Raw genomic sequence first — 20,278 nt, forward strand, 5'->3', positions numbered from 1 at the left:
TCAAGTTTTTCGATGTTTAAATAGAGGGTTAAATTCGCTCTTTTCATCGGTATGTAATGGTATCGATAAATCCGGGGTCACACTGGCGGCCACACTGGTCATAACAAACACAGCAGTTTTTTTTAGATAGCGCATCGCCTTTAATTATTAACTAAATAAGTTTCGTTTTAACTTTAAGCTTTCAACGCCGTGTAATAAATCCAATTTACTAATGTCCATAACCGTAAGTTCATCGAGTGGACGCCAAAATGTCGGTGTTGAAGCTAGCGGCTGCTGGAAGATGTCAACGTCAGACGCCCGCCCCCACGTAGCTGAGAGCATAAATTGAAAATTGTATTCAAAAGTGAAAAATGCAATCTTCAAAGCCCTGCAATTGACTTGAAATCTATTTAAATCGCATTCATTTGCATATACGTGCTGTGTTTGCAATGTGTGAGTGCGCGCCGCTGAAACTTGAGCTCTGGTTATATTTTTTTTCTTCTTTTTCGCTGCCTTGCATATGTGTGCGAGCGTTGAATTTTTTTTCTTTTTTTTTGCATACGAAACGACGTTTTGAACGTCGTTGAGTTGAAAGAATCATTCAAAAGCGAGCCAACAAGGTCGAGCGCCTTATTCGGGCGCTGCTGCTACGGCCATGGCTGCTTCCAATGCGGGTTTATAATATTTTTATTACATTTTTCCAATCGGCGTTTCGGCCGGGGGCCCACGTCCCGCCTTGGAAGTAGTAGAAGTGGATGTGGAAGTGGAAGAATGGGAATGTGAATTGGGAGCGCGTTTAAATATACGCTCGTATCGTTGACAATTTGCCGATTTTGTGTGTTTGTGTGCTTTATAATTAGCAACGCACTTCGGTCGTTGGCACTGCCACTCGTACCGAGTATCTTCCTTTTATTTAGTTCTTATTCGATTGTATTTTCTGGTTGTGCGGCGGCTCACTTTCCATTTTTACCTGCAAGGCAAAGGCAGCAGTGCCGGGAGGGGGCTCTCTCCATGTTTGATTGTGTGATTGTGTCTGGCATTAGTGTGTGTGTGTTTGTGTGTGCGAGTGTGAGTGTGAGTGACGCAGTGCCACCAAAGTCGCTTCGCTTCCGTTCTATTGTTCGCACTTACTGACACCATACCCGCCCCCACTCCCCTCCCGACACTCCGTAGCAACGACAGCAAAAGCAAGAGCATTAGAAGCAGAGAAACTCACTCTACGCACTCGAATGCTTTAATTGGAACTAATCTTTGTTTCGTTTTTGGTTACAACGACAACAACCTGTTCTGTTCTGTTCCGTTCTGTTCCGTTCCGTTCGAATCCGAGCAGCTACTGCGAGGTGGCAAGCAAAAGACAAGCAACTGTGTAGGAATGACCGTAATGGCCAAAACTACGTTTGAAGAAATATGCGAGAATGCCAAATTAGCCAGGGACATGGCGCTGACGGGTAACTATGACTCGGCCTGCATCTACTACGAGGGATTGCAGGGACTGCTGGCACGCCAGCTCAAAGCCACAGCGGATCCCATGCGGAAGGGCAAGTGGAGCATGGTAAAATGCGACGATAAGCCCCCTCTGTCACACCATCCACTCACCGCTCTACCTTGTTTACAGATCAATCAGCAGATCAGCCAGGAGCATGCCAAAGTAAAGGCCATACAGCGCACACTGCAGGACATATCGCTGGATTTGCAGACCACTAAATTTGCCCACAAGCTGCGCCACCAGCTGAGCGACGAGAGCAATGTGAACAAAGATCCCGCCGCCTGGTTCAAGCCCGATCCGGATATTTGGACGCCACCGCCCAAGGATCCAGATGTCTGGGGTCCGCCCAAGCCCCCACCCTCGGCCTCGGCCAGCACCACGCAGGCTGTGGGCCGGCGAGCCGCTGCCAACAGCCGACGCACCATCTCCACCGCTCCGCAGAGCAACCGTCCCAGCACAATCCCACAGATCACGAGCCGAAACGGTCCGAGCACGGCGCGCAATGTTCGCAACTCGTCCGCCGCCGCCGCCTCCACGTCAAATAGCGCACGTGCCACCAATGGCCGGGCGGGGGGACGAAAACTTTCCACCTCAAACAACGATCGCAATGCCAACAACAACGACAGCAAGGATGAGGACTCCGTTGCAGGCAGCAATGGCGGTGGAGCGGGCGACGGCGAGGGCGGCGACACGCAGGCCGGCGAAGAGGAGCGCAAGTTCCAGCCAAACAATCACATCGAAGCCGAGCTGGTCGACATTCTGGGTTAGTTTTGATCTCTATCATTACCCCTCCATTCCTATCCATTGTCTGTTTCAGAGCGTGATATACTGCAAAGGGATCCCAAGGTGCGGTGGAGCGACATTGCCGATCTGCAAGATGCCAAGCGGCTGCTCGAAGAGGCTGTGGTATTGCCCATGCTGATGCCGGACTATTTCAAGGTGCGTCATCGCTTGTCTTGTTTACCCTGAACTCTGAATCACTTCGTTATTATCTACGGTCGGTGTTGGGTCAATAAACGCTATCCGTGTTCCACAATGTTTGTAGAGCGGTTTAGTAATTTCCATGATCACATATATCATCAGAGCTGTAATGAAATGGCAGTGAAGCACTCTGCAGGGAATAGGTACGCCTCTTGTGGAGGGGTTTATCCACGTGGAAGCAAAGAATCAAGCACTTTCCATCAGCTCTGATCATTTGGAAGAGGATTCCCTCACTTTATATGGCACTTGCTGAGAAAGTTGTATTTATTATGAATTCATTTCCTCGTGGCACAATCTTATCTACAATTTGTGTGTGTGTGATAAAGTGATTCGTCGTCTGATATCTATGTACAATACACACATGTATCTACATATATATCAGTGGCACAAACAAGTGGTTTAATTGATGTATTTTCATGTCGTTGGCAGGCCGTCATTTGCCGACTGATTGAGGGTTAGGCTTCTAGTTTTAGTATTCCTCAAGTAGAGTAGATTTATTCACGTAATTTCTCTCTTGCAGGGCATTCGGAGGCCATGGAAGGGTGTGCTGATGGTCGGACCACCGGGCACGGGCAAGACGATGCTGGCCAAGGCAGTGGCCACCGAATGCGGCACAACCTTTTTCAATGTCAGCTCTGCGACGCTCACCTCCAAGTATCGCGGCGAATCGGAGAAGATGGTGCGCCTACTGTTTGAAATGGCGCGCTTCTATGCGCCCAGCACGATCTTCATCGATGAGATTGATTCGCTCTGCTCGCGCAGGGGGTCGGAGACGGAGCACGAGGCCTCGCGACGCGTCAAATCAGAGCTGCTGGTGCAGATGGACGGCGTGGGCGGTGGCGAGGAGCAGGCCAAAGTTGTTATGGTGCTGGCAGCCACCAATTTTCCCTGGGACATTGATGAGGCGCTGCGTCGGCGGCTGGAGAAGCGCATTTACATACCACTGCCGTCGGATGAGGGGCGCGAGGCGCTGCTCAAGATCAATCTGCGCGAGGTGAAAGTGGACGATACGGTGGATCTCACCTACGTGGCCAACGAGCTGAAGGGCTACTCCGGAGCGGACATTACCAATGTTTGCAGGTGGGTAGACGTTCACTGCAGGAAGGCTGCTCTGCTGCGTCAAGTGGGATTCTAACCTCTCGTTTGTCTGTCTTGTTTGTTCTCGCAGGGAGGCCAGCATGATGTCCATGCGGCGGAAGATTGCTGGCCTGACGCCCGAGCAGATCAGGCAGCTGGCCACCGAGGAGGTGGACCTGCCCGTGTCCAACAAGGACTTCAACGAGGCCATGAGTCGCTGCAACAAGAGCGTTTCCAGGGCGGATCTGGACAAGTACGAGAAGTGGATGAAGGAGTTCGGCTCGTCATGATGGCGTTACCGTCGCCCCCCCACAATTTCTGGCAATTGTAGGAATATATTTTTGAATACCCTAAAAATAGGCGCTTAAGTTATTAAGCTTTTAAAGTGTGGTCCGAACCGATCCAATCCGATCCGCCCGGGGGAATAGTTGAACATATTTTATATATAACATTTTGCATATACACCACATACGGTATGAACTATATATATTTACATATTTATATACATACGATGGAAACGGAAGCCGTTGGAATTACAAAACAAAAGACTAACCGTTCTCTAAGAGGAAACCCAATGAAATGCAAATCTGAAATGGAAACGAATTGAAATCTAAAGATAGGCAATATGTTTATACAATATACACACGCTCGATAGATAGATAGATGGATGGATGGAAATAGAGATAGAGATACAACCCACGCAACAATCACACACCACACCATGCACCACACAATCCTTCCTATACTAATAGTACTAAAATAGTTAACCCAATCTGCACTCTATACTCCATATATATACACGATAAGGAATCGCTTTAAACGCCGCCTAGCCTTGGGCCCCATCCATCCCCCCCATCCCTCCATTATAAACCACACTCCATGAATCGTTTTTACCTAAAAAGTTGTATTTTTAACAAGCAAAGCAAAGCAAACGTTCACTGTCTAACATTTAATATTAACTGTCGCTTAATTTATACATTAAATTACGTACTATACATATATCATAGTCTAGTGCAGGCAGATGATGGCCGATGGCCGATGGCTGATAGAGCAACTCAAGAAATGTTAACTTAAACCACATGCAAGAAACGTTCCCATTGTCCATTCGTCGGCGGATGAACCTGAAGCAATATGTACTTAAAGTGAAGATTCTGAAATTTTAAACAATAAACACAAGTTTTTAACTCGATGAGATGTCGTTTATTAAATATTTCATACTTTATACTGTCTGTTCTAAAAGTTCCCCAACTACTGGATGCAATGCGTCATGCGTCATGCATCGCCCCCGCCTACCTCTCTTCTACTACTACTACTACTATGGCAGTACATGGTACAACCCGTACACCCCCATCTAGTACGGCCTCGAGGGCGGCGGCATGGGCATTAGGGGACCCATCATGGGATACGGCGCCGAGCCGCCAGCCGAGGGATAAGGGGGATAGGGCATCGTTGATCCACCCGGCGAGGGATAGAAGCCGCTGCCTGGCACATTTCCGTACGCTGGCAGATGTGCAGGACCTGTGCTGCGACGCTGCTTGCGTAGCAGATCCTGCATCTTCTCGGCTTTCAGGCGGCGTAAGTGCATGGTGCGGCGGCTGGCAAGAAACTCCTCCAGAAAGGACTCCACGTTCAGCTCGTTGTCGTTGAACTTTTTGACCATCTCCTCGGTCTGCTCCTCGCTCTCGGAGGCGGCTGTCTGCAGAAGGGCCAGGGCCGTCTCCTGGCCCACTCCGCCTGTCTTTTTGTTGAGCTCTGTGAGCTTCTCCTGCACGGAACTGCAGCAGTTGCGTCCCTCCTCGGACAACTCCGACAGCTTGCCGCGCAGCTCGATGATCTGTGGCTCCTTCTCGATGTTCTGCTCCGCTCGGCTGCGATTGTCCTCGAAAATGGTCTTCTTTTGTTCCTTCAGCGCCAGCAGCACCTCGTCCACCTTCTCGTCCAGCTTTTCGTCATTGTTGAGCAGCTCCTTGAGCTGGTCCGAGCTGAGCGGCGCGATCGAGGTCTGCAGTTGGTTCAGATATTCCTGGTACATGACTACAATTTACGTAGAAAAATTAAACTAAAAAAATTTATTTGCGACTCTATTTTTAATGACCATTATTGGTATGACCATCGGTCACAGGGCACCAGCGACACTCAGAAATTTTTCAAAAATATACCGTAAATATACTGACGAATTCAAGTTCTATTTTACATATTCCTCGTTTTTGATCTTCCGTCGAATATTCCCAACTATATAGAATATTTAGCCATGCCCACATAATTTTAACAGATTAGTGAATTAATTTTCTAATTGACTGGTTTATTTTAAACACTTGGTTTTATTGCATTTTGCTTAAAAAGAGGTTTTAGCGAAAATGTTCGAAAAAAAACGAAAGAGAATAGTGGTTCAATTGTTCAATTTAGATTTATTACATTGCTTGGCAATTACTTAATTAAAAGATTAAATGTCTGATTGGGGTTATAGATCTGCAACGGATTGGCCGCATAGATGGTGACCGGTAGATTCCACACCATCGTCTCGACGGGCATCTCGGCGGGCGCCTTCAGTTCACCGGACTCAGGATTGGGACCACCGAAATCCATCATCGTGCTGGTTACAAATTCAAAATGCAGCCGCCACTTGACATCGACGAGGTCGGTACGGAATGTGGGGGTCACGTGGAGGGGAATGGGCACCACCACCTGCGTCTGCAGTGTGGCATAGCACACCTGATGCGTGGTGGCGATGGTCGAGAGTTTGCCTGTGGGCGCTGGTGTGTCCTCCCGGGCACTGCCCGAAGTGGCCGATCTGTGCATACTGTCCACCGCCACGCCGCTGGCTATGCTGGCCATGTCGAAGGATTGTATGGAGGAGGCATCGTCCCCGACAGACGACTGCGACTGTGACAGGGCCTGTGCCGGCTGTGGACGGATAGGAAGCTCCTGCTGCTGCAGCTTCACCGAGAACTGGACGCAGCGCACCTGACAGCCATCAAAGTCCAGGCTCCCCACAATGTCCTCGCCTAGCTTATAGGCGGGTTTGAACAGGCAGAAGCGGCCAACGAACCCACGTTTGTTCGAAATGCGATAGAACTTTGGAGCCCGACGTGCAGTCACGTTCTAAAAGGGAATGAATGTCACTCTAAAAGGTAAATGGTAGCTGGTACCCGGAGAGGTGCTTTACTCACCTTTAGATGATGCCAGGATATCTCCAGTTCGCTTATCTCACGCTTCTCCAGGAAGGGATTGGTGGGGGCCAATTCCTCGTTGGTTTCGACCGTCACCGGGAGCTCGTCTGGTCGGGCTATAATGGGAATGGGAAGCACGCGAATGGGCACTGTAAGTGTCTGAACCTTGGACTTGACCCGCTGCGTGGCTATGGTGATCTTGTAGAAGTATCTGATGTCGTGGCCGCGATATGTGGGCGGACCATCGCGCGGCACAAATTCATTGAAGAAATCTGTAGATTGGAGGTCACTTCTGGATAAATTCCATTTGCTCTGGCAGACTCCCACTCACATATCTTTGTCTCGCCGGGCTGCAGCTTTAGGTCGCAGAACAGTATCTTCGGTTTGGTGGCCACAATCACCTCTCCGGGCGCCTGAGTCACCGCGTCCAAGGCGGTTCTTCCTATGAGCTCGGTCAGCTCTTGTGTCTTGTCCGCTGCGGGCGTGGAATAGCTGGTCTTGCGGTAGCAGTGAAGCTGTGCCGAGGCCCAGGCAAGGTTCTCCAGGCTGTAAAATATGGAATTTAACAAGCTAATTCGCGTCATTGGCTGAAACTCGTACCCTGCTTCGTTGGCATTCCTATTAGACGGCGGCTGCTCGTCGGCAAAGACTTTGTGGGTGAATTCAATCAAACACTCTACGCGTTCGCCCGTGGCATAGATGGCCGAGTCGGCACGCACCAATTTGGCCTTTATTTCAATCATCTACGATATGATTTTTTGCTATGTTTACTTCTGTTTGTTTTCTTTTCTTAAAATATACCGTCTGAGAAATATACCAAAATATACAAACGTCCATGCCCTGGCTGACAACAAATGAGTCTTAAAATACCAGCAACATTGCGACTGTTTTTTTTGTTGACCTATTTTGTTTAAACCTTTTTTACAACAAATACAATAGAAACATGGAATAAAAATGAATCAATTGTGTAGAAAATTGATGCATAAATTGAATAAAATTATGTGGGCAGCGCTGAGGGTTATATTTAATTAGTTATATTCCACGGAAGATAAAAAACGAGGAATATGTAAATAGAACTTGAGTTGGTCAGTATATTTACGGTATATTTTTAAAATGTGACGGTATATTTTGATATATTTCTGTGGGACGGTATATTTTAACGATAAGCGGTCACACTGCTGTCGATAGTGACATCGATAGTAGACGATAGTTTGTCGAAAAACATCGACAGTGCAATCGATAGTTCTCCACCTCTAGTTCAAATCGAGACATTGGGTTCTTTTGTGTCAAATTTCGTTTTTTTCTCTCGTTTAAGTATTTCGAATAGGCCAATCATGAATAGAATTGATTCATCAATCGTACAAAATTGAGTGGGCATGGCTAAATGTTCTATATAGATAGTGTTATTCAACGGAAGAAAGAAGACGAGGAATATGTACATAGAACTTGAATGCGTCAGTATATTCACGGTATATTTTAAAAATGAGGCGGTATGTTTCGGTATATTTCTGAGGGTCGGACGGTATGTCTTATCGATAAGTCCGCGGTCACACTGATCATTAATGTTTAAACCGCGAACCATGAAACAACACGAACGTGCCGAATTTTTTTTCTGAATTCAGAAAAGTCCGCTATTACTTTTCGCTAAGCCGCGCGCGTCGCTCAAAACTGCGGACTGCGCAGCCGTCGATGCCGTTGCGTCGCGAAATGTGCAACAACAAAAATACAAATACAAATACAAGTGCAACGAAAAAAGTGAACAAATCTGCAATTGTGGCCTTAATTTAATTAGTTAATTAGGCAAGAGTGTAGTGTAGTGCAGAAAGTGCAGTTTTTACACCCGTACTTCACTGGAAAATTGGAATATACATAATACAATAACGCGGCTAGACGCCAGAAAGAGGTATTGCAATTGAGTTAATTATGAGTTCTTGCTCTTAATTGTTTGCAAAATAAGTGCCCTCCCCCACTCATCTGATTCCCCCTCGTCCACAACAAACAATTGCCATGTCCGGCTTAGCAACAAAAACAACAAAGACAGCCAGCAGCGCAACAGCAGCGACATTCCAACGGCGTCTGCAGTTCTACACACAAACACAAACACATACACATACACATACACGCGTGCTCCACCCGCTCTTCTTTCTTTTTTGTACTATCCGCTTTTGAAGCTCTTTCTCCCTCCTCGTAACAAAAGCTCCTTCCCTCTTCCCTTTGAATACGTAACAGGATACGTAATTCTCTACGCTTATTCTCCCCCGCTCCAATACGTAACAGTGGCTTCTCCACGCGTGATGGGATGCGGTTTAGAGAGTAGCTCTTCTTGTTAAGCCCCCGAAAAGGGTGCGACACAGCATTACTGGTCCTCCTTCTCCTCCTCCTCCTCCTCTTCTTCTCCTCCTCCTCCTCCTCTTCTTCTCCTTCTTGTTTTTCGGTTATTTTTTTGTTGTGCTGCTCACCTTCATTTGTTATCAGCGTTTTACCTTTGTTTTTTGATCGTTTGTTTCGTGAAGATGTTGCTTCCATCACACGAAAAGTCTCCACTCTACTCCACACTCACTCAAGCGCGCTCTCTCCCCCTCTCACTCACTCACGCAGAAACAACAGCTATACCTGTTTTAGTGGAGGAGAACAGCTCTGCTTCACAGTGATGGTGTGTGAGCGAGTGAGAGAGAGAGAGGAGCAGAGCAGAGTCTCTGCTTGCGAGAGCACTGGAAACCTGTGGATAAAAAAAGTAACAACAACATCACTGGAGAGCAGACTGGAAGATTGGAATTTTTAGTGCTGCTTGGCTGTTGCTGTTCCTCTTTGACCAACAGGTTTTTAGTAGCAGCAGCGCAGCAGCAGAGGCGCTCTTTACATGATTATTTTTCTACTACGTTTTTGTCTTTTTTTTTTTTGTTTGTTTGCGGGAGTTCTAGCTTTTGCCACCTCCCTCTTCTACTTCTATTTCTCCTGCTTCTTCTTCCACTTCTTTTGCATGGCAAAAGTTTCGGTCATTGTACTGTTGTCTTGCCTACCACAAAGCAGCAGCAACAACAACTACAATTACAAGCCTGTTTTGCGGTTCTTGCCAATTCTCGATTCTCTTTTTTTTGTAGCTCTATTTTGGCGCTCCCTCTCCCTCTCTCTCTCTCTCTTTTGTATGCTGCCGCTGCATGGCTATGCATTTTTCATAGCTGAACTTTGTACTTTTGTTGCATGACTCATGAGATTGTTACACCGCCTAGGATGGCAGGGGGGAAAGGGAGCAGGAATTTGGCCCTGAATTGGTGACGGAGGCTAATTTGATCTTCCAAAGTGCGATACGTACGGCACTCTTATCGTTCCCGGGAAATCAAAGAAGATTTTCCAACAATTACCGGCAGAGGGAGTGAGTAGAATGTACATATTACCTTTTTGGCCCATTATCAATGAGCACGTTCCACATTCCATTCCGTTCTGTATGCGCCTTATCAATGTGTGTCCCAAAAAAATAAAAGGTCCCAGATAAACCAAAAACTATGACAATAAACACACAATGCAATTGCATTGACAGCCGCAGAAAGAGGAGGAGCGGGGGAATGGGAAATGGAAGGGGAAGGGGAAGGGAAAAACAAATATCAAAAGTTCAACAAATAAGGTGGGAAACAGAGCCAAAGCGAAGACGAGAGCAAAAGCAAGAGGCGAATGTAGGCCGAATCGGATCCGATCAGACGCCCATGTGCGGCGAGAAAGAGAGAAACTGGGACACACACTCAGCGGCAGAGAGACGGAGAGAGAGTGAGAGAGAGAGAGACACCACTTACACGTGTGTACAGGTGTGCGAGTGGGCCAGACAGGTGCCCGATAATCCAATTACGCTGCGATAGAGCCCACACGGCCCACGGCGGTCTATTTGCTCATTGATAAAAGACTTTTGAACAAATCAAGGATCCACAAAGAGGCTAAACAATAGACTGTGTCCCTGTTTCAAGGAAACTCGCCGCATTCCATCTCCATCTGGTTTGCCAAGTAAATATTATCGCAAAACCCCAGACAATGGTCTTCAGGTTGTTTTGGAAACACCTTCTGGCAAACGCAATGATTGTCCACTTCCTTCTCAGCAAAGTTGTTGTTGAGCAATCGACGGCCCCAACGATAGAATTGCTGCAACATCAGACGAGAGAGAGGGGGGGGGGGGTGGGGTGGGGTGGGGAATGGGTTGACCAACTTATCGCCGCCTTTCCAACTTATCAGCAGTTCCGACTTTTAACTTAAGGAATTATTACGTAGCATTCGATTGCGTTTTAGTTGATTTCTTTTTGGGTTCTCTTGGGGTAGCAGTGTAATAACTACTGATAGTGTATCAGGTATGCTCTAAATATAAAAGTGAAGACAGACGATCGTCTTTCTGTGGAAAGAAGAGGGTTTTTTGCTGGCTGGAATTTTCAGACTCTTCCGCTTCTAAAGATCTCTGCAAAAACCTTTATATTTCTAGGGATTTATGTTCTTTGGAATGTTCCTATTTTGAGACCCGTTTTCCCCTCTCTCTTCCTGGCCGCCCAATCACTGCTGCTCTTGTGGCACAGCTGCAACTTAACGCCACTGCAGAATGGGGCACTGGAGCCCCTTCCACTAAGTGGCACCCCCTTTGCTCATTGCGCCTCTCTCTCTCTTATGGATTTTCGCCTATTTAGCAATTCCTTTTTTCCCCCCACTTTGGCGCGTAATTGGAGTCGCTCTCAGATTTTTAGATTTCACAGAGATCCAGAATTCCCTTTCTGTTTATTTTTGGTTCTGCCACTCCGCCGTCTGGCTCTGCTCCTGCGCCCGGCCCTGCCCCTGCCCCTGCACCGCCTTTTGTTTACATTACTTTTGCTTTCGACCGATCCCGCAATAATATCTGTATATCTGTGTGTGTTTCGCCTTTGGCTTGATTTTTGTTGTTGTTGTTTTTTTGCACAAATTATAGTTTATTATTCCACAGATTTTTGGGGCGGAAGGAGGGGGGTTGGGGGGGGAGAGAGTTTTATCTGGAAATCGAAGCTTTTGTTCGTGCAGCTGTTTGTCTCCCTCTCTCTCTGTCTCCCTCTCTGTCTATAAGGTGGGTGTTCTCTCATAAACAAAAGATCGTATGGATTCGCCGCGCGCATATCATAATTCATGGGAAATCGTAAAACCCTCTATAAAAAAACCTAAAAATTAGCTTGAAACAAATAAAAAACAAAACAAAAATGTGTAAATAGTCGCACATGAGTTATGGTTATCCGTTTTTATTGTTTTCAATTTGTTTTTAGCTTCATTTTGTGTGGGGGGCTTTTTGCATTGAAGATAAGATAATATTTTGTAAATTATATACTCGAATAAAATTACAAAATTAGGAATACGAAACTCTTTCTTGGGGCGTTCTTTGGGACATTTACATGTATATAGAATTCTCTTTGAAGTTCCCATGAGTTTTTCTCCCCGCTGATCTCCAGTTTCTTCAGGTTTTATGGTCTATATAAGGTATATGAAACCTTTAACCAAAATCCCAAATGAAGTCTCGAAAATGTGTTGAAAATTCATTGCACATTCAGTGCCTGGATCGATCGAGTGTGTGCGGTCAGTGCCACGCCCATTTGCGGCGAGGGGGCAAAGGGGAGTGTGTGTGTGTGTGTGTGTGGAGGAAACCCGTTTCGCAAATCCATTCGCTTGAAGAAATCAAACCCGTTTCCATTTCCAACCGCCTCTCCAACGAGGCCTGACTGACCGTGATTTTTGCTTGTTTCTTGTTGTTGTTGTTTTTTGTTTTGTTTGTTGTTTGTTGTTTGTTTTTTTTTTGCGAGTGACTGAGTGAGTTATTGTCGTAAACCGATGATCAGACTTGACTGTAGAGTGGAGGATATAAAGCTATACATCTCTTGCTTTTTGTTCCATTTTATTTGCATTTTTCAATAACTATTCCTCGTGCTCTGTGAGAAAGTTGTAGAGCCGTTGGGAGAGGCTTCCCCCCCCCCACCTATGACCAAATGCCACGCCCTGTACTCAGCCCTGGATTTCCGCACATTCCACACATTCCATTCCATTCCTCTCCATTCCTTTCCACACGCCTCTCGCATTACACAAGAGAATTTAACAATCGGTTAACCTACCAAGAATCAGGGGGAACTCCCCTGCACTCCCCCCTCCCCTCCCCTCCCCTCTCTTTTGTGAGAGAGACGCGACGACTCCTTTTTCCATTGAAAGATGTGCTGGAATGTGACGCAGAAAAAGTGCAGGGAATCGTTGAGGAATTCCCCTGAAATTCATTGATTGATCGATTGATTGATTGAGTAAGCGATTTGAAAGGTATTGGCCAGATAAAGAAAATTATACGCCTGAATATCTATTGACAAAAAACGTTTTCTCGTGTGATTTTCTGTAATTCTTAATTTATTTTGATTTTTTTTTTAAATTTATTATTAATTATTACAGATAAAGATAAAGAAAATTGTACGAGTGAATGTCTCTTGACTGGAACTTTTTATAATTTGATTTTCTGTAAATTTGGTTCAATATAGTGGGATTTTGTTCTTGAATTAGTTTTGTTTGAATTTTTGTTTAACTATTTTTTTTTATTGATTTCTGTATTTTTTTAAAATTAATTTTTTTATTGATTTATGTATTTTTTTAAAATAATTTTTTTTGATTTTTGTATTTTTTAAAAATTAATTTTTTTATTGATTTTTTATTTTTTTTTAATTAATTTTTTTTATTGATTTTTGTATTTTTTTTATTTAATGATTTTTTAATTATTTTTTTTTTTAATTATTTATTTTTTTAATTATTTATTTTTTATTTATTTTTCTTGTATTTTCTTAATTTTTTATTTATTTTCCTTTTATTTTCTTATGTTTTTATTTATATTTTATATATTTATTTTCCTTTTATTATCTTATTTTCTAAATTTATTTTTTTTAAATAATTTTTTTTCATTTTTTTTTATTTCCATGGGTTTTCATACAAAATACAACGATTTTCTCTATAATGCCACTCTGAAATTCCATGATATCCGATAAAAAATTGCATTCAAAGACTATCCGATGAATGAACCACTCAGTAAACCAACGAACGAACCACTGAATGAACCAAAGAACGAACATATTAAAGAGTCATAGAACAAACCATAGAACAAATGTCTTTTCCTCGTTTGAAATGACACTCCGTCAGCGAGACAGATCTCTTTCTGTTCATAAGATTCTCTGTAAACGGGTGGGAAAGGGGAGGGAAAGGGGTGGGAAAGAGGAGGGAAAGGGGAGGGAAAGGGAAGGGTGCCCTTTTATGTACATATGACACTTCCCTGAAGCTAATCTCATGATCATGATCATCACCATCATTGAAATAGTGCCATCCTTCAGCGATGATCAATAAAATTGTGTAAAAGATTCCCCTCCCCCCTGCCGCCCATTGCTCACATCCATCGACAGTTCGATCTAATGGAAATGTCTGCCACACAACCATGCGAAGGGGGGGGTGATGGAGGGAATCTTCATAGGACACCAGGAAGATCTTTCTCCGGCCACAGACGGACGCTCTTGACTCGAACAAAAAGATACAAAAACTTTGTTGACTTTTACAGAAAGAAGGGATTGGGATTGGGATTTGTAAATGGAAATGGGGCGGAACCCTGTCTGAGGAGGGTTTTCCTCATTGACATGCCGAGTGTCGGCCTTTGATGGACAATCGGGAGGCAGAAAAGTGCGACAGGAATGAAGGTAAAAGGTGCCACATAAGGCAGGGAGTTGCGTCTTCAAGGCAGAGGCGCAGGCGCAGGGGCAGGGGCAGGGTCTAGGAGGATGACTGTACCTTTTCACTGAACACCGAGAACGAACCCCCCTCTCTTTCTCTCTATGGAGAGATTGTGCCCTGGAATTGTCAATTGCTGGTATCATTTATAAGAGGGGGGAAGGGAAAACTCGTGTGCCAGTGTGCCCGTGTCTGTGTGTGTTTTTCCAACCACGTTATGCGCCAGTGCACACCAGTACTCTCCCTCTCTCCCTCTCCCTCTCCCTCTCCGATCCTTACTCTCTTCGTATCGTATCGGTTCGTGCAGCTACCTGCTTTGCCTGCTCTTGATTTAAGGTTGCTGCTGTACCTGGGAACCTGGAACCCTCAGGATCTCTCCCTAAGCCCCGGACTTTTGCCTGTATCTTCTATGGGAATGTTCTCTGTTTTTTTCCACCCCTAACATAAACACTGGAATGCCAACTGAATCATAAAAGCGCGCTTGACAACAAGTTGGGATTGTCCATTGCATAGATACTTTTTTCTCTACGTTCTACAGGGTGCTTGTGGGGTTTGAAAATGCCACATAATTAGGGCAAAAACATGGTCTATGCATAGCAGAAATGCTTTAGGATGAGATTTTAATTGCATTTTGACACAAAACTGATATTTTGGGATCTAAAATGCCAGTAGAAATGGCAGAAAAAGAAGGCCTAGAGATGGGGGAAAAATTTAGAAGGATTACGGAGTGTTTTTTTAGGAATATTCAACCCAAACTATGGGTCTAAATGGAAGCTTTAAGATTTAAAATTGGGTTAAAATGGGCCTAAATGGAAACTATAATATTTAGAATGGTTTTTTAGAGTAATTTTATTAGAGATTGGGTTTGAAAATTGATGAAAATTGGAGCTAATGTTTGGAAAAGCTTTACTTTTGAGTGTAGGAATGCATTAGGGAGTGATTTTTATGAAAATTCAACATATATTGTGGGTAAAAATTGGCATTTTGATATCTGGAATGGGTTTCGAGTGTTATTTTGGCCAAAAAAGGGTTTGCCAAAGGGTTTTTGAGACCAGGATCGCGCTGAGGCATTAATCTTTATTGTTAAATAATATTATAATTGTTAAGTAAATCCCACAATATTTATAGAAAATGATTATTTTTACTGAAGTGAACAAATGTTTCCTAGAAATAAATGACAGAACAACGTTTGCCGGGTCCGCTAGTATTCTATAAATATCTAGAATCTAGAACCAGTAGATATTTTTTCTTAGTTTTCTTCATTTTTGACTTTTGCGGACTGTGACTCCTCCTTCAATGAGATGTCCTCATTATCAATAGGTATACCCTCGTCTAGACACTGCCAGACACCAATGCATATTTCTGGTTATTGTTCTTTTGTTTGCTGAAATTTCGTTGATGTTTTCGGCTTTTGTTTTCACGGATTTGTTTAAGAATTCCTTCCGAGGAGGAGACGACGACCCAGTGAATGGTGTCTCATTGCGGCACACAAATGAATGCATAATAGATACTTAATGTCCTCCAGAGTCTCGGTCGGGATCTGTCGGATGTGTCTGGACTGCCTGCAAATTGTATCTTTTTTTTTCGGTGGTTTTTCCTCAAGTGCCGCCTGCCGCCTCATTGAAACCAATTATTATGTACATCTGAGTGTCTGTCAGTCTTCTATCTGTCTATCTGTTAGGCCTTCTATCTGTCTGCTGGATGATTACCTTTTCGGCTGTTTGTTTTACTGTTTTTGTGTTATTTTTGCACCTAACGCTCGGGGGCAATCTTCTGGCCTTGTCTCTGGGTCTCTGGGTCTCGTCTTGGCCCTGTTTTAACAGCTGCAAACTTAACGCTTTGCTGCGGCTCTCCGACTGCTGCTGCTCCCAAAAGTAATCTTCAGATAATTACAGAAGATGTTAGATCTTATCCCAGCAGCTGTTCAATTTATGCAGGTCGTTTCTCTACCACAATAGATAGATAGATAGATAGATACACTATCTTGTACTAGAAAATTGCATCATTATTTCGTGGATAATGTTCGAAAGTTGACATGAATTTGAATGTTTTTCGAGGGCATTCCACTGGAACATTCGGTATCTCACTAGACGATGCACTAGATTGTATCTACAAGTGCTTCAAAGTGGCTACATTTCCACAAGATTGAAATTTCAAACCCATTTCAAAGAGTTTGGTTATTTTTGTGTATCCAAAAAGTGAAAATTTTGTAATTCCTTTGAGGTAAATAATTTGTAAAAATTTATTTGGTTATATTTTCTAATATTTGAAGAGAAATTATGGAAAACCATAAAGAAAAAAGGCTAGAAAGTAATTTTTTTATTGATATTTTTATGTAAAACCATAATTCAATGAAATTTCTACTTTAATAGGGTCCACTTTTCCCAGAAAATAAAAGATTAAAACATGCGAATTTTCCAAGTAAATCTTAAATATTTTATATGAAAATTCTGTATTTTTTTTGTATTTTTGTGGACATTTTTAACACCTTTTAGGCAGATCCTAAAGAAGAAAGAAAATTGTTTTTCTGGCTCTAAAAACATTGAAAATTCACCTTCATTTAGGCTCTGAATATGATCCTATTAATCGTGCCCCTTCTATGGATTCCATAGGTTTTATAGATATGATATTTTCCATTGATTAAATATTCATAAAATTCTCTAATTTTTTAAGCTTCAGTTTATGTTTGGATTTTTGATGGAGACCCCCCAATCATTGCCCAATAGCGAAAGTATCTACGAGTTTTGTGGCAAGAGAAGGTCAGTGAGAGGTCTATCAAAATTGAATTAAAATTGAGGGAAGCCTTGAACCAGTGGCAGTTCCAGAGACAGTGCCAGAAACAGAGGCAGAGACGTGGGCAGGCATTAAATCAAATTGAAATATTAATTGCTGTGCAACATTTTGGGTAAATCCAAAGAAATCATGCCACAAATCGAGTATCAAAGGTCGAAGAAACTTTCGTTAATTGCCAGAAACTCCCGACCAATTAAGCACTGGAGGGGGGAAGGGGGGGTTGATTGGGTCATTCGGAGACACACTGATGGGGGGGGGGGGGGAGGTACTTGCAACATTCCTCGAGACACACGTAGCAATGTCCAACCGGTTCCGTTTTGGAATCCAATCTTCAATCTTGCATCTGGCATCTTCCGAGTGACATGACGGGCCGCCGTGCGTCTGCATGTGGCATGCGGCATTTCATTAACTCCAGACTGTTGGCAAATTTCAATATTTCATTGCATCGAGTATTCATAATTGCAACTGCAACCTGCCACTGCCACAACCCATGAAATATTTGCAATTTCCCAATTAAATTTGAAAAGTATTTGATGTCGGATTTGATATGTGAATGGAGTCCATAATAATCTATACAAAAAGTATCTAAAAAGATAAAAGATATAAAGATCCTAGAGAGAACACTATAAGGCATCCCTTTCTTCCTCGTAGGATATGTCCTCCAACAGAACCCCCTTTATGGCACCCATTCCTCCGTAATTTGATAGGTTTTTGATTGAATCGAACCCCATATATCCCATACGAGGACTAATGAAGCTTCTTGTATCGAAAACTATTCACAAATCAATATTTTTTCCATCCTAACTCAAGAAACTCCAGAAATTAACCATTTATTGGATCCTAACTCAAGAAAGTCTTTAGAAATCAATCATTTATTGGATCCTAAATCAAGAAACTCTTCAGAAATCAATCATTTATTGGATCCTAACTCAAGAAACTCCATCAACGAACCATTTATTGGATCCTAACTCAAGAAACTCTTCAAAAATTAACCATTTATTGGATCTTAACTCAAGGAACATCCCCTAATTCTATAGAAATGCTATAAAACTTGGTATTTACAGCGGAATGCTAAGAAATTGGAGTAGTAATCGAGAAATTTATGAAAGAAGAAACGCCTCATAGATGTAGATCGGCAATCAAGTAATTTGAGATGGGTTTTTCTTTGGATTATAAGCAAAAATTTGACTAAGGTACGAATTTGCATTGAAAACAATGCTATGTGTTATCATGAGACGAGCACAACTCAAGTAACTTGACTTCCAACGATCTAATGGCAATGAAATTCGAAATCTAAATATTTCAGATGCAAATCTAAAAGAAATTCGAGTCATAGCAGATAGAAGGGGAATGTACTCTTCCATAAGATCTATTTTTTACATTTTGTCATCTAAACTGAGACCCCAATGTGAGCTATGGAACTCTGTTAGGGGGAAACCTCAAGTAACTTGACTTCTAGCCGCCCGATGGTCATGAAAATGGAAATCTATTCAGATCTAAAGCCTCAAGATGGAAATCCAACGAAATGGGAGTTATTAAAGAATTTCAAGCCTTTTAAAGGAATCTTTCGTAGAGTTTATGGCACAGGCGGAGTTTCACTTGGCTTTCCATTTCCACATCCACTTTTATGATTTCGATTCGATTTTTTTCTTTCACGTTAATTGAAACTTTATTGGCAATTGTCAATTGTGGCGCTGCTGGTGTGTCGTCTGTCTGTCTTTTAATGTCTATCTGTCTCCCCCCTCCCTCTCCCCATCTGCATCTCTCTTTCTCCTTCTCTTTGGCTCTCTCTCTTTCTGTTTGTGTCTTTTATGGGCGTTGTTTTCGGGGCGCGAGTGAAAGTTTTTCGCATTTCCAAGAAGCACGCCCTGAGATCTGTCTCTCTCTCTCTCTCTCTGTTGTCGTATCTGTCAGATACATTAGAAGTGAGTACATGGCCATTTAGCAACTGCTGATGGCACTGCCACTGCCACAGCCGCACTGCCTGCCTCTTCTGGTGGCAACATCAAAAGCCAGCAACAAGTTCCGCCCTGGCCATAATTTTTCCCACATTAAATATGCACCCAATGCGGGAATTCTTTTCCCGAGAAGGGGTTCGGGCTGCGGTTGGTTTTGTCTGTACAAATACAGTGCGTTTCGCTATGCTATGGAGTGTGAAAAACACAGAAGAAATCTATGGACTCAAAGGGCAAAAAGAGAAGCGAAAGGGTATTTTTTAGAAAAAGGAGTATTTTTTTGAAAAATTATTATTTTTTTAAAGAAAAAATAGTATTTTTTTAAAGAAAAAATAGTATTTTTTTAAAGAAAAAATAGTATTTTTTAGGAAATGAAGTTGGTTTTAGAAAAAGGAATATTTAAAAAAAAAAAATGAATAATTCAAAAATTAATTTAAAAAAATAAATAAATAAAGAATAAATAAATAAATAAGAAATATTTAAATTATGAATAAATATTAAATCAATAAAAAATAAAAAATAAGAAATAAATAAATAAACAAATAATAAATAAATAGATAAAAATTAATAAACAAATAATAAATAAATAGATAATAAATAAATAGATAAAAATTAATAAATATCAAATAAAATTTTACAAAAAATATTTCACAAATAAAAAAAAAGATTGGTTCTTTTAAGAAAAGGAAGATTTTTTGTATAAGTATTATAATAATTTGTTTGAAGCTATGAGTATCTTTTTTTTACTAATAGGTGTATTTTATGAGTAGGAGTAATATTTTTAGGAGTAGGTAGAAGTATTTCAAGCATTATTTTTGGGAGAAGGTATCTCCAGGTATCTTTCATTTTGTTCTTTTCCATCAACATTCGATCTTATATCTTATATTCTCGTTTCATCTTAAGTTGATCTTCATTTGTGATTGATTTCTAAGTAATTTTCGAATGAATTTTCTATTCGATGGGGTCCAAATCTAGCTCCTAAAGCCTTTATATCTCTAAAGACTTAAGTTTAAAAAGTTTTCCTATGGGCTATATGAAATCGACTCTGGCAAAAAATGAAATTGCATGAAAATAATAATGTATTTAATGATGTTTATTAATGTCATTTC

At 42.4% G+C, this 20,278-nt stretch overlaps 4 protein-coding genes across 11 annotated transcripts in view; 2 read left to right on the forward strand and 2 right to left on the reverse strand.

Annotated features, from left to right (window-relative positions):
• Positions 1-58: 58 nt before the first annotated feature.
• On the forward strand, positions 59-4,712 carry Kat60 (Katanin 60). Of its 3 annotated transcripts, none has more exons than XM_001359368.4 (6): positions 59-223; positions 1,310-1,531; positions 1,595-2,228; positions 2,283-2,404; positions 2,967-3,526; positions 3,615-4,712. In XM_001359368.4, the coding sequence occupies exons 1-6, from the start codon at positions 212-214 to the stop codon at positions 3,811-3,813; spliced, it is 1,749 nt and encodes a 582-aa protein (XP_001359405.3). In that variant the 5' UTR covers positions 59-211; the 3' UTR covers positions 3,814-4,712. The 3 variants fall into 3 exon arrangements, with proteins under 3 accessions (XP_001359405.3, XP_033238735.1, XP_015037864.2); XM_033382844.1 differs by lacking the exon at positions 59-223 and adding an exon at positions 276-432; XM_015182378.2 differs by lacking the exon at positions 59-223 and adding an exon at positions 633-653.
• Positions 4,701-5,651, reverse strand: Vps37B (vacuolar protein sorting 37B). Its single transcript, XM_001359369.5, has one exon. It carries the CDS (start codon positions 5,553-5,555, stop codon positions 4,875-4,877), a length of 681 nt encoding a protein of 226 aa, XP_001359406.1. The 5' UTR covers positions 5,556-5,651; the 3' UTR covers positions 4,701-4,874.
• A 260-nt stretch (positions 5,652-5,911) lies between these two features.
• On the reverse strand, positions 5,912-7,526 carry LOC4802496 (RAB6A-GEF complex partner protein 2). 2 transcript variants are annotated; one of them, XM_001359370.4, is made up of 4 exons: positions 7,294-7,523; positions 7,025-7,239; positions 6,694-6,965; positions 5,912-6,625 (listed from the first exon to the last, which is right to left on the reverse strand). In XM_001359370.4, the coding sequence occupies exons 1-4, from the start codon at positions 7,434-7,436 to the stop codon at positions 5,951-5,953; spliced, it is 1,305 nt and encodes a 434-aa protein (XP_001359407.2). In that variant the 5' UTR covers positions 7,437-7,523; the 3' UTR covers positions 5,912-5,950. The 2 variants fall into 2 exon arrangements, with proteins under 2 accessions (XP_001359407.2, XP_033238750.1); XM_033382859.1 differs by having other exon boundaries at positions 7,025-7,526.
• Positions 7,527-8,225: 699 nt separating this feature from the next.
• Positions 8,226-20,278, forward strand: part of cno (adherens junction formation factor afadin) — a 60,083-nt gene continuing 48,030 nt past the window's right edge. For all 5 annotated transcript variants that reach the window (XM_001359371.5, XM_015182381.2, XM_015182380.2 and 2 more), the window contains exon 1: positions 8,226-8,596. The gene's annotated coding sequence lies outside the window, so the exon portion shown is untranslated. The remainder of the gene's footprint in view (positions 8,597-20,278) is intronic.

This window comes from Drosophila pseudoobscura, chromosome 2 (assembly GCF_009870125.1).
Source record: "Drosophila pseudoobscura strain MV-25-SWS-2005 chromosome 2, UCI_Dpse_MV25, whole genome shotgun sequence".
In the NCBI taxonomy this organism is placed as follows: Eukaryota; Metazoa; Arthropoda; class Insecta; order Diptera; family Drosophilidae; genus Drosophila; species Drosophila pseudoobscura.